A 21,108-nucleotide genomic window follows, 5' to 3' on the forward strand; every position below is an offset into this window, starting at 1 on the left:
CTCTCTTGAACTTAATAAGACAAAAATAAATAAATAAATAAATACTGCTTATACTGTTACAGAGAAACTGCAAAGAAAAGAGTTTTACAGCTTTACCTCTGGCTTGTTACAAAGCTGACACTGGAGACTCCTTCCAAAATGTCAAATAAAGGTCTCCTTACAGAAAACATGATTTCAACACTTGTACACTTTTTTTTGGGGTTTTTTTTTATCGGTCTCTCTCTGGAGCAACCACCATACAAGTCCTTGTGTAAGCTGTTACTATAGAAACAATATAAATCTGTGATGTGAATTACAGCTAGCACTACTGTCGGAGCTGCTGTTTAATAAATGAATCATTAAAATTAATCAATACCTTCTAACCAATCAGATTTGAGAATTTAAACGTACTGGGTTTCAGGGTTCAACATTATTTACTCTGTTAGTTAACACTAACCATGAACTTCAGCATTAATAAACCATTAAGAAATTAACACAATTACTGTAATAGTCTAACTTAGTGTTGGGTCTGAGTCCACCTTTGTCGAGTTAGAGTTGAGACCAAGTCCTTAACCAATCGAGTCCGAGTCCACAAAGGGGTAGAGTTGAACTCAAATCCGAGTCCTTAATGGCTGAGTCGAGTCCAGCCGAGTCCAGAAAGTAATTAAATTGAAAAAAGCTTTGAAATTGCAGTTGTAAGCTCAGCACTGAGCTGTTAAATTTACATTAATTTTTTTTTATATTTTAACCTTCACAAACCAATAGCATATATGTAGCAAAAAATACCACTATTACATCTTGCCCTTACCATTTAATATTTTTATTTCATGTCATCAGCATCTCAACTAGTTTCCTATCAAAGAACGGTTTCAATAAAAAAAGGGATATAGAGGTATATGTAGAACTTTTATATTACAAGTGTATGAAAATACAAATGAACCTGTTTTGTTATTGTATCACACTTTATTGTGTCCTCCAGTTCTAGCTGACATTTCAATGATTTGATGCCTCTCCCCCACAGTTACATAGGCTGAGAGAGAGAGAGTACAGTGTAGAGTTATAATCAGCAGAAGCTCATTATAACAAGCTTCATGCTTTATTCCTGCTTTTAATCTGTCTATGAAAGACAACAAACTCATTTCTGAACACAGCTCTGTTCTAACTTTTTTCATTTTAATTTCTAAAAACTTTCATTCCTCCTGGTATAATAAATGCTGGATGCCTGGACATATCAGCAGAAGATTGCCAGGGATGGATCATGCCAAAAGATTCGTTCCTAGGTGTATTGCCCGAGAAGACGTAAGATGCCAAGTGGATGAGAACCTGTGGCCAAATGCAGAACACAGGGTTGACTAGGATTGCTACTGTACTGTTTCTGTATCAGTATTGTATTATATTGGGGAGTCACTCAATGCCAAAAAATGACATAAAACATATTGAAGCATATTGCATCATGTCTGATTCATTCCTGTAATATCTACTGCAGTGAATTCTAAACAGTAGAGCGTGTCATGCTTGTTTTGCAAAGAAATTTTGCACAAAAAAAACAAACAAACAAAAAAACATTCTTTAATTCTCCCTGTTAGTGTTTTTTAGGTCAATGTTTTTTAGGTCAATGAGTGATAAAGTGAGTTTGTTGGGTGACAACCTTTGCTAGTGTTGTGGAAAAATGAGTTGATTCGAGTGTATGAAGTGTTTTCGTAGTTTTAGTGCATTTTGGGTGTGAAATTAACTGCTGTGCCAAGCTGAAAGTTGGTTAGGAGAACTGTGTGAAGAGTTTTGGGAAAAAGTGACCTAAGAATTGAGAAATGGGTCCTAGCGATTGTTAAAAAAATAAATAATTTTTTAAAAACAATCGGTAATTAAAGTTTGTTTCAATGTTAGCAAATCTACATTGAATAATATGTACACTACACTATAATGTATATTACATTGCACTATAAATCCTTATTATTTCAGCAAAAATGAAATACACTACTACATTTTTAGTGAAAAGTTGCATTTCAGTTTAAGTTCTGAAATTTGCCAGTTCACAACCACAATCATGTTTATTAAGGTGTTGCTCATGTTGAACATTATTCATTTCACTCAAAGATGGAATAACCATTGCTGAAGCTGGTCAACAACTTTATTGAAAACATTCATTAATACAAGATAGTTTATCAAAGTTACTCTGTTCTGTATGGTTCATTGTTGCTGAAGTACAACCCCAATTCTGAAAAAGTTGGGACAGTATGGAAAATGCTAATAAAAACAAAGAGGAGTGATTTGTAAATGTACTTTGACTTGTATTTAAACAAAAAGTCGAGATATTTGATGTTTTACCTAATCAACTGCATAGTTTTTTTAAGAGAAACTTTTATTTTGAAATTGATGCATGCACCATGGTATAAAAAAGTTGGAACAGGGGCAGTTTAGTACTAATAGCGATGTGACAAGCTGAAATAAGAAGGTGACGTGAAACAGGTGAGGTAATCGTCTAATCAGAGTATATAAGGAGCCTCCAAAAAAGGCCTAGTCCTTCAAGAGCAAGGATTAGTCGAGAATCAACAATCTGCCAACAGATGCGTCAGTGAATAATCCAACACTTTGAGAACAACGTTGCCCAAAGACAAATCGGTAGGATTTTGGGCATTTCACCTTCTACAGTGCACAATATAATTAAAAGATTCGCCTAATCTCCGATCCCTCAGACGTCACTGTCTTTAAAACCATCATGAGTCTGTAATGGATATCCTGACATGGGCTCGGGAATACTTTGGTAAACCTTTGTCAGTAAACACCATTCGCCGCTGCATCCACAGATGCAAGTTAAGGCTTTACTATGCAAAGCAGAAGCCATACATCAACACTGTCCAGAAGCACCGCCCACTTCTCTGGGCTCGCTCTCATCTGGGATGGACAGTAGCACAGTGGAATCATGTTCTGTGGTCTGACGCGTCAACATTTCTAATAATTTTTTGGACAAAACAGCAGTCATGCTCTCCGGGCCAAAGAGGAAAAGGACCATCCAAGCTGTTATCAGAAACCACATTCTGCCCGGATGCTTGCGTAAACAGAGTGCGGGTGCTAGCATGGCCTGCCTGCAGTCCTGACCTGTCTCCGATTGAGAATGTGTGATGCATTATGAAGCACAAACTAAGGCAACAAAGGCACCGTACAGTTGTGCAGCTGAACAAATGCATAATAGATGAATGGGGAAAAATTCTGCTTGCTAAACTTAACCAACTGGTGTCTTCACTCAGCGCCCATACACTTAATAAGTGTTATTAAAAGAAAAGGTAAAAAGAAAAAGTAACAGTCGACTGTCCCAACTTTTTTGGAGTGCATTGCAGATTTGAAATGAGTGTATGTTTACAAAAAATTAATTAAATTCACAAAGTAAAACATCAAATAATGTGTTAATAATGTGTTTTCAATGTAGTACAGGGTGAAGTGAATTTTCAAATGACTCTTTTCAAACTTTTTCAGAATTGGGGTTGTACATGATTTGTTCCTGTAAACTAATGATAAGGGATCCCTAATGTAAAGCATAACCAATTATGAATTATGAATTAATTTTTTCCCCCCCACACACTCAGTTCTTACGCTTTTTAATCTCATCTAAAATTGAAGGTCCAGTGTAGTTATTGGTCTCCACAGCCTGTAGCTTCTTTATATAGTCTTCAGGTAATCCGTTCTGTTGGGCCCCTAAACATATGACCTGCAGATGGACAGGGAGAGAGACTTTAACACTGCAGTCAGTTTTATAATTAAGGCTTTTGCCACATGAGAAGTAGACTGGTAGCCACCGAACAGTAATGTATGGTTACTAATACATATCCAGAAAAAAACAATACTTGTAAAAGAAGGAAGAGCTGTCTGGAGGTTGTTGGGTAGCAATTTTTTAAAAGGAAATGTACCTTATATTACATTAAACTGTGTAATGCTGTGACTTGTCTGTCTAACCAGGTGAATGGTGGGTGCCAATACTTTAATCCTCTTGACAATTATTGTTTGCGTGCTAGCTTTGTTGACACAAAGTAAAAAAGAGACACTCATTTTATCTGTAGCCGGCATACACAAAAGTCATTTACACCTCTGCCTAACCTGAAGAATTATGGGTAGCACAGGAGCTATAATGCTACTACTACTGTTAGTTATGCTACTACTAAAGATGGCACTGATTCTGTACCTAGGAATTGGGCTGATAACACCAAAAAATGGTGGCTTGGATTTTGGAATAAAAAAAAAAAAAAATTAATATGATCCAATCCTGTAACAAATGGACTTGGAATTGGATTTGGAAAAGATTTATTGGAACTTTACATATAAACTTTACTTATAAAGAGATAAATACTTAGGGTTTTTTTTCCCTTAGGACTGATTTTGATTATATTTATACTTTATTATATTTATGTTATATTCTATTTTATTATATTATATGTAGTTTTGTGTAAATTATGTTTTTTTTTTTTACTGTATTTTGTAAGTACTAATAATCATTTTAAAGCTTTTAAAGAAAAAATATTAGATGTGTATCGATATCAGCTAATATTCCAGATTTCATATTGGAAAAGAAAAAGTGGTATCTTGCCATATCTAACTACCACTACCACCACCACCACCACCACTACTACTACTACTACTACTACTACTACTAATAATAATAATAATAATAATAATAGCATTTTATTTACAATTGCCCATTAAAGTACCCAAGCACACTGTACAGTTAAATCACAAATCATAAAAAGCATGTAAGAATAATAGTCAGAAAATATAAATAAAGGATAAGGAACAAAACAATAATAATAATACTAATGTAAAGAAGAAAAAGAAAAATGCATATTTATATACAGTAGCTATAAGATATTATAAAATAAAACAGACACAAGGAAGCCTCAATGGGTCTAAAACATTCATTTCTATAATAAAATGGGACTTGGGGATAAATTTGGGCTCCAAAAGCCACAAGAAAAAGAAAATAAGAAGAGAAGGAAACGTTGTCAGGTAGTCACTGCACTACTGAAGACTCCTGTACTATCTGGTGGAAAAGCGAGTGTAGCCCAAGACAGCCAGTGGTCTGCACTGTTTAACCTTTACCTATAAGTTCTTTACCTATCAAGTATCCAAGAAGAGTAACAGCAGAGGTTTTTAGTTTTTAGTTACAGTATGGGAGGGACAGCTGACAAAACATAATGACACAATGTGGAATTTGTATTTGTTACTGCACATCGTTTCATTAAATAATTGCTAGAACTGAAACAACCATGACCTGCTTTTCCAAAAGCAATATGCAGTTCAAAAATGCTTAAGAATTAATACTGTATTTTTGAAACCATCTTATGAAGGCAGACCCATGTGGGGAAACATTAGCTAGAGCCATTAGAAAGTGCAGGAGACCGTCTGAATAATTACAAGGCCAAGCTGAAAGCAACTGCCTCACTGTTTACACTTTTACATGAGTGCTCTTATCTAGTCAATCATTAGTAGACACAATACATTACCTTATTTAAGGATTTTTTTTGGTGAACTGGTCATTCTAGACACTACACATGTAAAACTTGCCTTGGTTACTTTTGTTTATGTTAAGCTCTGATGATGTATATCAGGGAAGGGGTGTGAAAATGTTTGGTTACTCATTGTTTGAAGTTAAATGTACCTCTTTGTACTGTGGTGATGGAGCACAGGGTCTGAAGTTGTTCATCTTATATGTTCTACAGAGAAGCGGTCCAGTTTCTGTCTCCACTGTCACCTCCATGGGGCTGTAGACACCCTTGTCCACGCTCTCCTGTCTGACAGATAAAACAAAATGAGTCTTCTTGAGTTATAATTTTTGCTATCCATAAATGACTTAGAGCACAGAGCGCACTCTGAGCATGTTACATGGGTGTGAAGGTCAGCAGGAGACAGGATTCACTAATTGACTATTCAGCCATGAATCATTACAGGACAAGAGAAATATTGCAAGAAAATGGTCAAGTAATCCTTCAGAACAGGTTCACAGGAACATGAAAATGGCAGGCTTGTTTGCTTAGCTTCATCCAAAACCACACAGTAACTCATCAGCAATGCGAAAACCCATCAGATGTCACTGTGGATTAATTCTGACAAACAGCCAAAACTGAAGAAACCAAGGGTTTTGACCAAATTTGAGATTTTACTGCCAATAATGTACTTTATATACAGGATCTGTATAAGACTGTGTAAACTGGAGCAGGCTAAAAGAACAACTTGTCATACTTATCTAAAGAAGTGATGTCCTCTGTTGCCATTTTCCACACTACACCCCAGACATCTTCATCTGGATATTCCTCAATCGTGGCCACTCCACCATTCCACCTTCTGCCCACATTTTCTCCCCACAGACCAAACTGTAGCACATAACCCTGAGAGAACAAGGAAGGAAGGAAAGAAATATCCTAACAATTACAATAGGGTTCCAGTATATCTGCTGTTTGGACCCTATACACTTTAATAGGAGCACCTGATCATTTATACAACTAGCCACTCATGTGGCAGCAGAATGCATAAAGTTATGCAGATACAGGCCAAGAGCTTCAGTTAAGTTGATGTCTGTAACTTTAACTGTGGCATGGTTCTTGGTACCACATGGGCTGGTTTGAGTATTTCAGAAATGTTATCTGAAATTTTTCATACACAACAGTATGACTAGGAGCAAACGACAGCTGTCCTGAGTCGAAACAATGCCCATGGCCATGTAAGGTCATTTTTAATTTCATGTTATCACATTGCTTGTATTACACGGCCATTCAAATGTGTAAATGATGGCAGAAGGTACACTCGTGGCATGTGATATTTTCTTTTCTTCCATGGACATTCATAGACCCCCTATGGTCACCCTAGCTTTTGTGATGTTAATGTTATGTTTTTAAAGCTCTAAATATATATACGATCTAAATATATATGCGTTTGTCTTGAATTTATTTACATATGTGACCTTGAATTGAATCCAAAAATAATCAGATTATATTACCTTCATATACTTGGATTATGTTACTGATTACATTTTTAGTCATTTGTAACTGTAAAGGAATACATTTTTAAAGTAACCCTCCCAACCCCACACACACACACACACACACACACACACACACACACACTCATATTCAGTACCACAGAGGCTCTTAACCTTTTGTAACTAAAGCCCCCCCCCCCTCACCAAGCCTCCCCTATCATGTGCCACGCAACACCCCCCCCATATATATATATATATATATATATATATATATATATATATATATATATATATATTATGTATGTATGTATGTGTGTGTGTGTGTGTGTGTGTGTGTGTGTATATATATATATATATATATATATATATATATATATATATATATATACACATACATACATACATCTCTCTATACATATACACCCCCCAGGTTATAACTGGAACATTATAAACAATTTAAATGCATGAAAGATACACATTAAATGTAGAGAATAATGTACATTACCTCGAGTCGAGCGACGCAGTGAAAAACTGCTGACGGGTTTTTCAGCTGCAATCTCTCTTTCAATAAATTACTTCCAAAAGCGAAGTAGAGGAAATATCCAGCGCCTGACATAGCTGATATTTTATATAACTAATGTTCTACAGGAAGAGCTCAACATTAACACAGCCAGCATCCCTTACATGAGAAAATGAAATGTACTGTGTTATGTGTCGCTGTTTGGAAACAGGTCACTTCTCGTCAAAATAAAAGCCTTCGTCCTATAAGGAAGTGTCGAGAACTTATACAGGGAATAGTCATAAACTGTAGTGTAATGACTATAAGGGGGGTACAGGTGCATCTAAAAAAAATTATTTATATCCTGCAAAAGTTAATGTTAAAAAGTTAAAAAGTTAAAGTTTTCCCGTGATTTAATTCAAAACGTGGAACTTTCATATATTCTAGATTTATTATAATGAATTTATAATGAATGTGGACTTCTGTGTTCACTTTAAACCACTTTTTAAAATAGTAATCTATCCATCCATGCATTTTCTATACTACTTATCCTACAGGGTCACATGGAACCTGGAGCCTATCCCAGGGAGCATCGGGCACATGGCGCGGTACACCCTTGTACTTACACTAACCCTAACCCTTGGGCACAAGGATGGGGTGCTAATCCATCACAGGGCACAATCACATACACATTCACACACCTGTTCATATACTACAGATACTTTGGACATGCCAATCAGCCTACCATGCACGTCTTTGGACTGGGGGAGGAAACCGGAGTATCCGGAGGAAACCCCGGCAGCACGGGGAGAACATGCAAACTCCGCACACACAGAGCCGCGGTGGGAATCCAACACCCAACCCTGGAGGTGTGAGGTGTTTTTTAAATAGTAGAATTTATTCTAAGAAAAGAACAGAAGTGTCCATTGGCAAGAAAGGAGAAGATGGAATTAGATGGAATACTGTAAAGAGTACGACGTACTCTTGCTCCTTCGACTGGGTTTCCAGTGGTGTTGCGTTGACATGTGCTTCACATCTGGATGGGTTTGACATGCAGCATCTTTTTTGGCAAGCTCTCCGGTCTGACGCACCATTTCGCAACACACTTTAGGCTGACAGTACTGATATATTAATTTCCAAAGACATAAATATATACAAAGACAATCTAAAAATGTATGAGTAATTACACAAATGAATCTCTTAGCAATCCTGTAAAATTAGCCTAAAACGCCTATCCAAGGCATACCCAGTAAAATTAAAGCTGTTCTTGAACCATTTGGAGTACATGCATGATTTTAATCTTTTGAAAGGTGACACTCTAAAGTTTTTTCCCCAGAAGTCAGGATCACTGTAAGTGCTACTGGTATTGAGTAATAGAAGTTTGAACAAGGGGTTTTTTTCCACCTAATTTTCATTTTTATTTTGCATACAGATGCCTGCAGATGACTACAGCTGGGAGCTATTAGCTGGAAAACAGCTGTAGCTTGATAATTCAACAATAATGGAAATTTTTCAGTGAATGGAAAGACCTTGTTCTGAGAAAGTTTAACACTTCCATGTGTCGCCTGCAGCTTTTCTAAAGGTAAGATGTCTTTTTGCTTTTTTTGTCTTTGTCACTAGTATGTGGTTATGTGTACAGTGCTGGTCGTTATTATTTACATGGGTGATTTACGCATAGCTTTTCTCTTTAGTGTCGCTGGGTGATGACATGATGGTTTTTATAGTGTGCCATGCATAATCGTTGCTTAAAAATAGGTTTAGTAAAGTGGTATTATTATTATCATTATTGTAATAATTCTTGGCAAAGCTAATACGAAATGCGAGCCACTATTCACACTATTCGAAACCAAATGATGATGATAATTATTATTATTATTTTAGTGAGGTAGGCGAGGTAGGCCCTCCCAGTGACACATCAAGGCCCCCTCGTTCCGAATGCCCTGACGCTGACCCTGCGATTGTGTATGGTAAGTAAGTCAGTCAAGAGACGTTCTAGATTAAGGTATTTGGTTAATTTCTTAAAGTGTTCTCTAAGAGTTCCTGTGTGAGTTCATTTTGTTTGAATCTTGTTAGAAAATCCCATGGTGCTCCAGCCAAATGTCTGCACAATTTATCAGGAGGTTGACCTTGCATAGTATAATTGTGGCCATTGTAGTTGTGTTCAATTTTAAAAAATTGAATAGTTTAGACAATGTAATTACGGTTCTCAAATTGTAATGGGAAAGTAATCTTTTTTTTTATGTTGTCCAGTAGCCTCAGAACATCTGTTTTCTGAAGCTATGCCATATTGTAGTAGAGGGGAGCTACAGTATGAGGTAAAATGAATGGACTAAATTGAATGGAGGTTTTTTTCTCCCTTTAAAGACCTTTTCATAATCATAATTGTTTTTAAAATAATTTGTCACTCACCGTAATTATGTCAGCATCACTGTTTTGCAGAAAGCCAGTGTTCAGGATCAAACTGATCAGGTGATGGGCCCTCTGTGCTGATCCTGATCAAGTTTTCCAAGGTTGAATTGCATACCTTTGATTTGATCCTGTTTTGAGCTGAAAAGCCACATTCACACTGAGCAGTCAAAATTGGTAGGACAAGCAATGTCTCAACTAGATGCATTCTGCTCAAAACACATTCTGTGTCGTTGTCATATGCCTTGCACACATCCAGTCAATTTTTCTTCATTAGTAATTAAAGTTACCAATTTTGTTGTATCTTGATTACGTAACACACGTATTCTGTTACTCCCCAAGCCTGACCATAAGCACATCATAATGAAACTAAAGCTGAATCCTGGACATTTCCTCAATTTTAGAAATCCCAGCTGGATGCTTATTTAAGGTCCGAAAAAGAGGACATGTCCGGGGAAAAGAGGACGTGTGGTCACCCTAACAAAAGCTTTTCAGAGAACAATTTGTGTTCATTTCTATCAAATTAACTTTGCGCAAAATTTATTTGCGCATGCACCAGAAGGTTTCTCATGTGAGGTAAGAGAGAACCAGAACTATAATCAAGCAGCTGTCTATATTGTGTTATGTCAAAAGATTAATTTCTTTGGTTTTAAATGAAATAAAAATGTCATCCTGAATGTTATGTATTGATGTGATGTCATGACGAAAGGTAGCGGAATAAAGATGGATGACGAGATCGGGTGATCGGGTGTCTGTGTGGTTCGACCTAAGATAAAGTGTGAGGTTACAACAATGGCATGAGTGAGGATATAACAAATACTCATTCGGTAGTTAAATCTGAAAGTGAGTTAAGCCAGGTGCACACTGTGATTTTTACTAGTCCTTTGCGACTGTTGCTTGTCAGACTGTACGAACATGATCCCCGCTGTAAACCATGTCACACTGTAGGATTTTTTACGGAGTAAGAGAAGTCACACTACAGGAATACTCATACACATACTCAAATCTTCTGACTCTGCCAGAATTTAATCGGAGGAAAAATTTGATCTCAACGGCCATTAATCGGCTGTCAGGGAACGCATCAAACTAGCGATCAAAGACTACAGATTTTGGCCTAGGATTATAGGAATCTTTTAGGATTCGCAAAATTTATCTCAGATGACCACATCGAGTCCAAAATCGTAAAGTGTGAACCCAGCTTTAGGTGTGCGTCACTCTGACGAGTTTATTTTAGCTAGGCTAATTGTAAAGTTTAGTCTGAGATAGAAAGCATGTGTTAAAGATGGATGGTGCCATTCCCAAGATTGACTGCTAGCGATCCAGCCACATTCGGTCCACGATGGTCAAGGTGGCTAAATGCTTTTGAACTGTTTGCCGATGGGAAAGGTTTGATCCTGACTGACGATGCGTCAGACAAAGATGGAGAGCCTTGCTTTTACATCATGCAGGGACACATTTTTAACATTTTGCAGATGTAAACTTTTGAGGCGTATGACCTCAAGTGTAAATCACTCTGGATGAGGGCGTCTGCCAAATGCCATAAATGTGCTTAATGTAAATGTCAACAACATGCTGTCCAGCAGTCGGCGCTGCATAATCTATTTGCAAGCAGTCCAGAAAAGAAAGGGACTCTGAACCACTCTGAGTCGAGCATGTAAATGATTCACTCTGAGTCACTCAGTGAGTCGAGCATGTAAATGATTCACTCTGAGTCACTCAGTGAGTCGCGCGCGCTGTCGTTTCGTCACCTTTTTGCGTTGCTTTCAGTTTTAGTTTGTGTACGATTTTTATTATTATTATTATTTATAAATGATTTATAAAAGAAATACACGTTGCTTATAAATGTAGGCCCTATCTGATCATTAAAAAATGCTGTTGTTTTGTTTCTCCTGCCTGGATTTTGAAACCACAATCAAATAATCATTCACATTTTATTATTGTTATTATTATTATTATTATTACTACTACTACTACTACTACTACTATTATTACTGTTACTGACACGAATATAGAAAGACCAAAAGGTAGCTACACAAACCCTCCCCTGATGCCAAGATGTCGTGGCTTGTAATTTGATCTGAAATAAATGCTCGTATTTGTGTCTGGTTAAATTAAAATTCATCATTAATCATATGAAAGTGAATAAATAAATAAATCCGTGCTTCATGTGCTCCATTTCTCCCATTTCTGCTCTTTGTGCGTTATTTAGCCTACACAATATAGGCTACACAAGTGAAAAGTGCTTATAGGTACTAATAATTATTTAAGAAATAATTATAAGTCATATTAGAAGTCATAAAACTACTATTAAATGGAATAAAAATCTAGTCTACACCTAAACCGAACAAATTCTGAACTGTTTCCCATCGTAATGTTATATTGTTAACACTAATTAACAAGTATCCGGTTTTGAATAAAACTCCATTAAAACAATTAAACATGACTTTTAATAATATACGACAACATCAGTTTATTAACAAAAGAATAACAACATAGATAGATAGATAGATAGATAGATAGATGTCATTTTCCAGCCTCCTTGAAGATAGGACTATTCCGTTTAGGATGCCAAGAGGATCGATGTGACGTCATAATAGTTGCGGTGAGTGTAACTATAGCAACCAGTTCTAAAGTTCTAAGCTTTTGAAGTTGTAGATTTTTAAGTTTACCTGCGATCTTTGGAAATTATTTTCAGACTTGCAAATTGAGACAAATGATTTTCCAGAGGATTAAATGATGGATACTTTTCAACCTAAGCACAACTCAGGTATGTGGTATCTTCTTATTCATTTTAATTGTAGATTGTTGGCTTGGTGATCAGGTCTAAAGTCTGATCTAAAGTGAACACAGTTGATGCTTGATGGGGGCATGAAGCACTAGCTAAATTAATTAATTGAAAAACCACTAAATGAACACAGATTGTACTAGACTATATTGTTTAATTTGCGTTCCATGTAAACACCAATCGATACGTCCCAGAACTGATTCGCAGAGATTTTTCATTTTTTAATGATTCTGTGAACATTTTTTAGATACATGGTAAGATCTAACTGAAACTCCTACCTCTTCCCCAATCACTCTCAGAGTTCCCCCGGTTTTAAATGTTTGAAATGTTATAAATACCTTATATACATGGTCGTATGTATACAGTATATGTGAGATGTTCCACACACAAAATATGGCTTAAAAATATAGCAAATGTGTAACATTGAAAATCTGCTTTAAACATTTCATCACTAAATTGTCAGATAAAGTGTAAAAATATCAAAGGTTTATCTGAAGGTGATTATGAATACTCAAGCCACATGTATGTGCAAAACATGTTCTATCGAAACAGTCTATGGATTATATTTATATAGTTAGAATAATAAAGAGTTAGATAAATTCTTGTTGAAGTTACTAATGTGCAACTATTTCTTTCCTTCATGTAGAAGGCCACACCTGCAGCACCGTGCATGGTGAGGAGTGCCGTTCTCCATGCATCGATGTTGTTGGCAACCTTGCCATACAAACAAGTAAAGGAGATGTGCATTTACAGAAGCCTGTTAATGAACGACAAAAGTCCAGCTTTAGAACAGGCTCACGTAAACGGCAGTTCAAGTCTCCTCGTGAAGGTGACAATGATGATGACAACCATGAAACCATTGCAATGATTCGCCAGCAACTTTATAGCCTTGGTGGGCCTTATGAAAATATGAGGATAAATCAGACAGACAGCGGGTCACGTTGCTCTAAAACTTCGCTCGGCAATCTTAAACGATGCCGGGACGACCATGAGGATGAGGAACAAACTGCTTTCAGTCAGCAGCCTGCAAAAAAAGCCAGGCTTGGCTCTTCAGAATCCAGACTTGTTGCACTGTTTTGGCATTTAAGGATTATGTCTAATCTGAAGCCTGTTAATGGACGACAAAAGTCCAGCTTTAGGACAGGCTCACGTAAACGGCAATTCAAGTCTCCTCGGGAAGGTGACAATGATGATGACAACCATGAAACCATTGCAATGATTCGCCAGCAACTTTATGGCCCTGGTGGGCCTTATGAAAATACGAGGGTAAATCAGACAGACAGCGAGTCACGTTACTCTAATACTTCGCTCACCAAACGCAAACGATGCTGGGACGACCATGAGGAAGAAACTGCCTTCAGTCAGCAGCCTGCAAAAAAAGACCGGTTTGGCTCTTCAGATGTAAAACATCTTGCATTATCAGGGCCTTATGTTGATAAGACTAATATGGAGTCTGTTAACAGACTACCAAAGTCCAGATTTAGAACAGGCTCACGTAAAGTGCACTTTAAGTTGCCTCACGAAGGTGACAATGACAGCAACAAAACCCGTTTAAAGATTTGCCCGCAACAGTACGGACCTGTTGGTCCTTATGAAAATCTGATAGTCAATCAGGTTGACCCTTCAGATTTGGCCTCTTCCTCTTTCCATCAGCAAGCCACCACTAATAGGAACAGCAGTTTATACAGTCTCAGCAGTGGAGCTTCAGGGTCGAATCTGGTAGGCACTTCAACGGATGAATCAACGTCTGGTCACAAAAGCATGCAAACAAAGCTACAGCAAGATACAGGATGCAACACCGACTCAGATTAACCAAGAATGGTTGTTAACTAGTAGATTTGGGGTACTCGACGCTCTGGAGCAGGTTTGGAACAAAAATAGGTGTGCCAAGATTGTAGCATCATACTCAAAAAGACTTGAGGCTGTAATTGGTGACAAAGGTGCTTCAACAAAGTATTGAGCAAAGGCTGTGAATACTTATGTTCATGTGCTTATTTTGTTTTTTATTTGAATAAATTTGCACAGAGTTCAAACAAGATTCTTTCACGTTGTCATTATGAGATATTGTTTGTAGAACTTTGAGGAAAATAATGAATTTAATCCATTTTGGAATAAGGCTGTAACATAACATGTGGAAAAAGTGAAGCGCTGTGAATACTTTCTGGATGCACTGCATTCATCTGACATCCAATCAGTCTGACCGTGTGTGTGTATATATTCAACTAATTATAGACCGATGTTAGGATTGTAAAAGGCTCCAATCACCAAATTAATTTTTATTTCTGTAACCTTTGTTGCCATGTATGCCGCTTCGCCAACTACAATTTGCATAGTTTCTTCCTCCTTTTATTATTAAAAGCAGCTAGTCCTCCATTTGATCAACTGCAGAGAACACAAACATGAAAGCAAGACTTCCTGCTCAGGGCAACACAAATCAAACGAAAATCCTTTAATATTTTAATTCCCAGAACTTTGATCTTGAATATCACTAGAACAAAAAAAATAGAACCATGCAAATCTTAATGAGACATCACATCAATCAAATCACTGATGGACAAAAAGCACTTCTCAAAAAAGTTGAGTTTAATGTACAAAAGAAAAATTAATCAATATTTCCAAATGGGAAAAAAAAAGTCCTGTACACACTGGAAAAAGGAGCGGCGCTTAAGTGATTCATCTCCTCGGTCCACCTCTTCCACGTCCTCTTCCTCTGCCGCGTCCTCTCCCTCGTCCTCGTCCACGGCCAGCCACTGTGATAAGGACAAGAGTTTAACGTAATCAGCTTCAGTACAGGCCATGAGCTGGGCAGTTAAAACAATCAGCACTTATTACACTTATAAGAAACACAGATACACAAATAAAACAAAACATTGACGTACAGAACAGCACAGTTATATTCAGGTCTTTAAAGTCCCCATGAAATCAAAAGCAAAGTTTTGTGACTTTGTATGAAGAAGATGTTAGACTTAAGGATATCTATAAGCGATTTTGCACTTCAGCTTCTCATCAGATTTTCTGTCCAATCAAATGCTCTCTAGAATGCGAAGTGTCCCACACCCAACAAAAATAACCTTCATGAAATTGCCGTTCTTGAACAATTGGCTTTTTTTTTTCTTTTTTTAAAGGGGAGGAGCCACACAGTGTCCCACCCTGACTTCCTGTTTCACTGGAAATTGTGTCAACACATCAAATGATGCTGGGTGTTTCAAGGCACTTCACAGGGACTTTAAGGTGAAATAAAGTTTGCACAGAGATTGAAGTGACCTGCACTAATAGGAAGATGTGAAAGGCACAACTGAGTGAATGTGTATGGGGATTAAAAAATATGAGCATTTATCATTTAATCGCAACTATTAGCCATGTTTTTTAGCATTATTATACTACAGCCTAATTTTAATATTTAAACCTCTTCCAGCAGCATTAGATCAAAAGAAAAATGACTTCGGGACAAGCGATATGACAAAAATATATCATAGAAATGTCCAAGAATCATATGATCAAACTGCCAGCAAAACAAAGTGTTGAACTTAAATTAAAATAAATGAAAATTTTGTTTAATGATACTATAATTTAATTGAACTAATTTAACTTTTTATACTAAATATCTACAAAAATTAAAGGAGGATTTTTTTACATTGCTTAAAACTTCAGCACAAAATCAGACACTTCTAGAGTTTCTTCTCTAAAGGTGCTCAAATTGTTTTTTGCGATATCCACGACATATCTCTGAAATGGACTAACATTATTTATCATGACACTGTTATTTAATCATCATGTCACCCAGCTCTAAACGTCTTCTTATTCAGTAAAAGTGATGACTGCACAGAACAGTGCAACACACACCACGACACACGTGCTGAGCCGTTTGTGTAACGCTTTTATCTACGGACATTGTCACAAAGCAGCTTTACAGAACGCCAGTACGATGATGTAATAGATAGTGTGATAAAGTGTCAATATACTTTTGAGATATTTTAATACATTTAATTTTTTAAACACTTAATATGGAAGGAAGTGGCTAATAATCGTGTCCATAAGAATAATAACTGTCCATAATCTTGCACTTTACTTATTTTTAAATAACGTCATATTTACTGCTATTTGCATTTCTGCATTTCATCGTCTCTGTACGTGTACACTAAAGTCGAATCTCCCTCTCAAAATATAAACATTTTATACTTTCATTTACATGTTAATTTTTTATAGATTGTAAAGAAAATTCAATGTTAAAATTTCTTAATCATTTAAATAAAAATTATTTATATATACACAAAAATACAATACATTTGTTTGTAGCGTGTTATTTATACCAGTTGTAGTGCAATACTACTGTATTGCTGGCCTTGTGATGTGATGTGTGTCACATCTCCCAGCCCTACCACTAAAATACGAGTCTCCACAAAGTGCCTGTTGGAAATGTGTACTAATCTAATACCCTTTTCGGGATACAAACTCTACATAAAGATTCCCTTCCAAATATTTAATCAGAAAAAATGTGTGCGTTTTAAACACACAAAGAATTGCCATAAACAGGTCGCAGTTTATTCACAGATGGGTCATCGGGCTACAAAGTTTGCTTTACGGTATAATTCTCATGTTCGGTTGCAAACCCTGAACCGTAACCACGATCTCGGTACTCACCCGCCTCCCTCTTCTTCGACTTGATTTTGGGCTCGATGTCCACCAGCAGGGTGTCAAGGGGAAGGCTGTCAGGCAGGATGAAGTAGCGGATGTTGTTGCCGCGGATGCTCAGGGACTCGAGCTGAGTGGGCTCTCTGTTCTTCAGGGTCATCTTAACCGCTTTCAGGTGAGTGTTCATACTCACATCCACACCTGGTTTTTTGGGGGGGGGGGACAGCACAAATGAATTACAACCAACTATTTATAAGAGATGCACTGATACAAAATTTCTCAGCCGGTACCGATAACCGATTATTCAGAGTGATATCGGCCGATACCGATAGCTCTGCCTTTTATGCCTTCTTATAAATTAATAATAATTAATTCCACAATTCTAAAAAGAAATGCAAAAAAAACTCTCCATTTCAACAAGTTGTTTCACAGTAACTTGTCTCAAACAGAAAACACATTTCTCAAATTAACATTAACAAAATTCTGAAGATTAAACTAAGATTTCTAAACTTTTGGAATGTTATTAATTCATATTATCATTGAATTCTAAAAAAAAAAACCTCCTGGTAGGCTTCACATTCACTCACCACAAACAAAAACATTTCTACTTCATCATTTAACATCTAACTGGTAATATACAGGCCTAATATAAACTTTATGATATTAACTGCATATGAAATATACTACTCTACAAATATATTTTCTGTGCAATATATACTACTTTTTTGGCAACCATCTTCATTTAAATCTTTCAACGGTGTACTGGCGCTTTAATTCAGCACGAGAAAAAAAAAAAATTAAACTCAACACAGACATTCCCCCTTCACTGCTGCTCACTTTTCTGCAGTGCAGTCTGCAGTTTTGTCATCATTCCACACAAGAGACATGATCTTTACACACAGCAAGAAACAGATGCGTTTTCCCGCCCTCTTTTGATTGACAGGATATAATCGGCCCTGATCATTGGATGTTTTTAAACCATCGGCCGATAGCCCATAGCAGGAAAATATAGCATCTGCCTTTTTTTTAATCGGTCGATACATTGGTGCATCTCTAAATTATTATAAATATTTTTCAGTTGAATTAAAGTCCCTAACCTTTACATACAGCGTTAGAGCTTGGAGAAGTTACGGTCTGCGATACCTGTGATTGTGCCGTGGACCTGGGTGCCATTCTTCAGCTCAATGGTAACCGTTTCATGGCTCAATTTCATCAAAAATCTGCAGGAGGGAAACACAATGAACACAACCTGTCATTCACACAAATACTCCTCAGGTTCATAATCACGGTCCTGTCCTCCACATTTTAACACGAGTGTTCGATTGCTCCAACACTCCTGATTCACCTAATCAGCTCAGTAACAGCCATTCCTGACTGGTGTTAAGAACGGAAACACTCATATACAGGACACAGGGTTCTCCAGGACCTGGGCTGAGAACATGTGCTGGAGAAGATGGTCAGATCGCTGCACAAAAGGCTCTGGAAACAAACCCAGATCCTTAAACCAGATTTTCTCAACAGTGAGGTGCAGGAAAGTTTACTAAACTGTTTCAAGCAGGTCTACATACAATACCCATCAAAAAAGACACACGCCGTCTTTAGTTTTTCTCCATATTTTGTAACAATAAAGTCATCAAAACTCTGGAGTAACACAAATGGAGCTATGGGAATTATGTTGTGATAAAAAAAAAAATTCCAGAATAAAATAAAAAATTATTTTATATTTTAGCATCTTCAAAAGCAGTCACACTTTTTGCAGAGAATTTCCAGAAATGTATTCTTGGCATTATCTCCAGAGATTTCTTTAATTGTAAATAAAGTGTTAGTTTTCTAATGAAAGAAATGAATATGTTGGTACAATTATATTTTTGTCTACAACCCTGATTTCAAACATTTCAGTCCAATGTCTCCAAAACTTTTCACTGGTAGTGTGTGTATATAAGGAATAATAATTAAAAATCATCTTTAAATAAGATGTTTTCAGTGAATAGTGCACTCACAGTAGTGCAGCAGTCCTATAACTTCTAATACTTTCCGATATGAATGACTGTGATGGAGCAGTGAGAGTTTTGAGATTTTAAAATGAGGTTAATTAGGTAAAACAAGGTAAGTTTTTTAAAAATAAGGTAAAACACGTTAAGATGATGATCTGACTTACAGACGAATAAAGTCGCCAGAATTAGTCTGGACAGTCATCTGGAGCATCAGCCATATTGCCTATTTTTTATGTTTTAAGAGGCACATAAACACACATCTATCCCCTGTTGTTATTTTTAAGTCATTAAATACGGCGTTTGTATATAAGTGAATAAAATATTTCTCTTGTTTTCATTCATTCCCTCGCGGCTTCCCGCCTTCAATACAAAGTCAGCTAGCTCCTTAGCTCCTTAGCCCCTTAGCCGCTAACTAAAATCTAACGCCATCCGCCACACTCATTCACATTTTCGTGCATTTAGTCTCTGCATGTTATTCAATTAAAAGTCTAAAATCAACTTACCGCACGAGTTTCATGGTGGCAGTGGATTTCAAAACAAAACCCTCTACCGAAGTGAAGAAAAAATTGTAGCACAAACGACAGAAGTTCGTCAATCGCTACGGAAACACAGAGAACTGCTTCCGGTACAACCCGGAAGCACTCCCTTCATGTTTCCGTCATTGATTTGTTGCCAACTTGCGACAATCAACATATTTGTACTTAAATTAAAAACGGAACATTTTTATTGTTGTTATTATTTACTATTTGCATGCAGCTGTTGACTATAAATGTAATTATGGATGGATTTTATGTTTTAAAAAGAATTAAAAACGTCTTAACAACATTTAAGCACACAAAACAAAAACCAATAAAACCAATAAATAAACTAAATTTATAAGTAAAACATGGGGATTAATTCGCTTGTAAACTGTTGGTCTAAAAAAACAGCACTAATGTTAATTTTTTTTCTTGTGGGTTTTATATTTTTATCTTTTAAAATGAATCCAAAACTGAAATTTAAACCTGAGTTTTCAATAATCGATCAACAGGATTGATGTGTATTTAAGTGTACAGTAAAATTGAAAACAGGATTACGGGATGGGTTAAAAGCAATCATGTTTTCAAAAAAAGTTCAATCTAGAATGAACCTTTGTCATGCTTTGTGAACATCCTGAAAGAAAACTTTATAGAAACAGTCCTGAAAGGTTAGTTTGTAGTTACAAAAAAATAAAAAATATAATAATAATAATTATCTAAAAGCAACATTTGGCAAACTTGAGAATGTCTCAAAAGGGAACTCTATGGAAACGATCCTGAAAGATCACTTTTTATTTACAACAACAACAATAAATCTAAAAGCAAACATTGAGAACTACCCAAAAGATAACAATATGTAAAGCTCCTGAAAGGTTAGTTTTCATTAAAACAAACAAACAAACAAACAAAAACCCCCCACTAAAACCTGAAAGCAACATTTAGCGAAAGTTCCTTGTTAGTTGTCATATAGCCATAAGAGTAGGAGTGTTGTGTTCACATAAATGGTATTGTTTACCAAAATGAAACATTCTCAGAACATTGTGAAAGGTTCCCAAATGAAAAACAAAACTAAAAGAAAAAAAAAGAAAAACAACAACAACAACAAAAAAAACAAGAACGGAACTAAATGCTAATGTTTGAGAAACGATGTTAGAGAACCGTCCTGTGTGTGCTGGATGGTTTAATGTATGAATTTTGATTCTTATTCCAGGTTAAATGTTAATATTTGTTGGTGAAAAAAAAATTTTTTCATTGAATATTGGTGTTAAATAAAATGGATGCTAATGTCTAATTTTCATAATAGTAAATAATTGCATGTCAGCAGGGAGGGTTTA

General features: G+C 36.4%; 3 protein-coding genes across 3 annotated transcripts; 1 reads left to right on the top strand and 2 right to left on the bottom strand.

Annotated features, from left to right (window-relative positions):
• Positions 1 to 1,377: 1,377 nt before the first annotated feature.
• Positions 1,378 to 7,687, bottom strand: ggcta (gamma-glutamylcyclotransferase a). Its single transcript, XM_053612959.1, has 4 exons — positions 7,446 to 7,687; positions 6,205 to 6,350; positions 5,624 to 5,756; positions 1,378 to 3,682 (listed from the first exon to the last, which is right to left on the bottom strand). Exons 1-4 carry the CDS (start codon positions 7,554 to 7,556, stop codon positions 3,557 to 3,559), a joined length of 516 nt encoding a protein of 171 aa, XP_053468934.1. The 5' UTR covers positions 7,557 to 7,687; the 3' UTR covers positions 1,378 to 3,556.
• A 4,669-nt stretch (positions 7,688 to 12,356) lies between these two features.
• On the top strand, positions 12,357 to 14,940 carry LOC128600714 (uncharacterized). The gene is made up of 2 exons (XM_053613375.1): positions 12,357 to 12,612; positions 13,277 to 14,940. The coding sequence occupies exons 1-2, from the start codon at positions 12,579 to 12,581 to the stop codon at positions 14,440 to 14,442; spliced, it is 1,200 nt and encodes a 399-aa protein (XP_053469350.1). The 5' UTR covers positions 12,357 to 12,578; the 3' UTR covers positions 14,443 to 14,940.
• Positions 14,941 to 15,064: 124 nt separating this feature from the next.
• On the bottom strand, positions 15,065 to 19,901 carry snrpd1 (small nuclear ribonucleoprotein D1 polypeptide). Its single transcript, XM_053613376.1, has 4 exons — positions 19,760 to 19,901; positions 18,406 to 18,482; positions 17,272 to 17,463; positions 15,065 to 15,380 (listed from the first exon to the last, which is right to left on the bottom strand). The coding sequence occupies exons 1-4, from the start codon at positions 19,771 to 19,773 to the stop codon at positions 15,304 to 15,306; spliced, it is 360 nt and encodes a 119-aa protein (XP_053469351.1). The 5' UTR covers positions 19,774 to 19,901; the 3' UTR covers positions 15,065 to 15,303.
• Positions 19,902 to 21,108: the final 1,207 nt, after the last annotated feature.

The sequence above is a fragment of the Ictalurus furcatus genome, chromosome 24 (assembly GCF_023375685.1).
Source record: "Ictalurus furcatus strain D&B chromosome 24, Billie_1.0, whole genome shotgun sequence".
Classification (NCBI taxonomy): domain Eukaryota; kingdom Metazoa; phylum Chordata; class Actinopteri; order Siluriformes; family Ictaluridae; genus Ictalurus; species Ictalurus furcatus.

Coding starts and splice junctions, on each gene's coding strand:
- LOC128600714 (XM_053613375.1), top strand. CDS start 12,579: ATGATGGATACTTTTCAACCTAAGCACAACTCAG. Junction 12,613..13,276: donor TCAACCTAAGCACAACTCAG/GTATGTGGTATC, acceptor TCCTTCATGTAG/AAGGCCACACCTGCAGCACC.
- snrpd1 (XM_053613376.1), bottom strand. Junction 17,464..18,405: donor GGTCCACGGCACAATCACAG/GTATCGCAGACC, acceptor CCAAAAAACCAG/GTGTGGATGTGAGTATGAAC. Junction 15,381..17,271: donor GTCGAAGAAGAGGGAGGCGG/GTGAGTACCGAG, acceptor TCCTTATCACAG/TGGCTGGCCGTGGACGAGGA.
- ggcta (XM_053612959.1), bottom strand. CDS start 7,556: ATGTCAGGCGCTGGATATTTCCTCTACTTCGCTTTTGGAAGTAATTTA. Junction 6,351..7,445: donor ACTGCGTCGCTCGACTCGAG/GTAATGTACATT, acceptor TTGTTCTCTCAG/GGTTATGTGCTACAGTTTGG. Junction 5,757..6,204: donor GACATCACTTCTTTAGATAA/GTATGACAAGTT, acceptor TTTATCTGTCAG/ACAGGAGAGCGTGGACAAGG.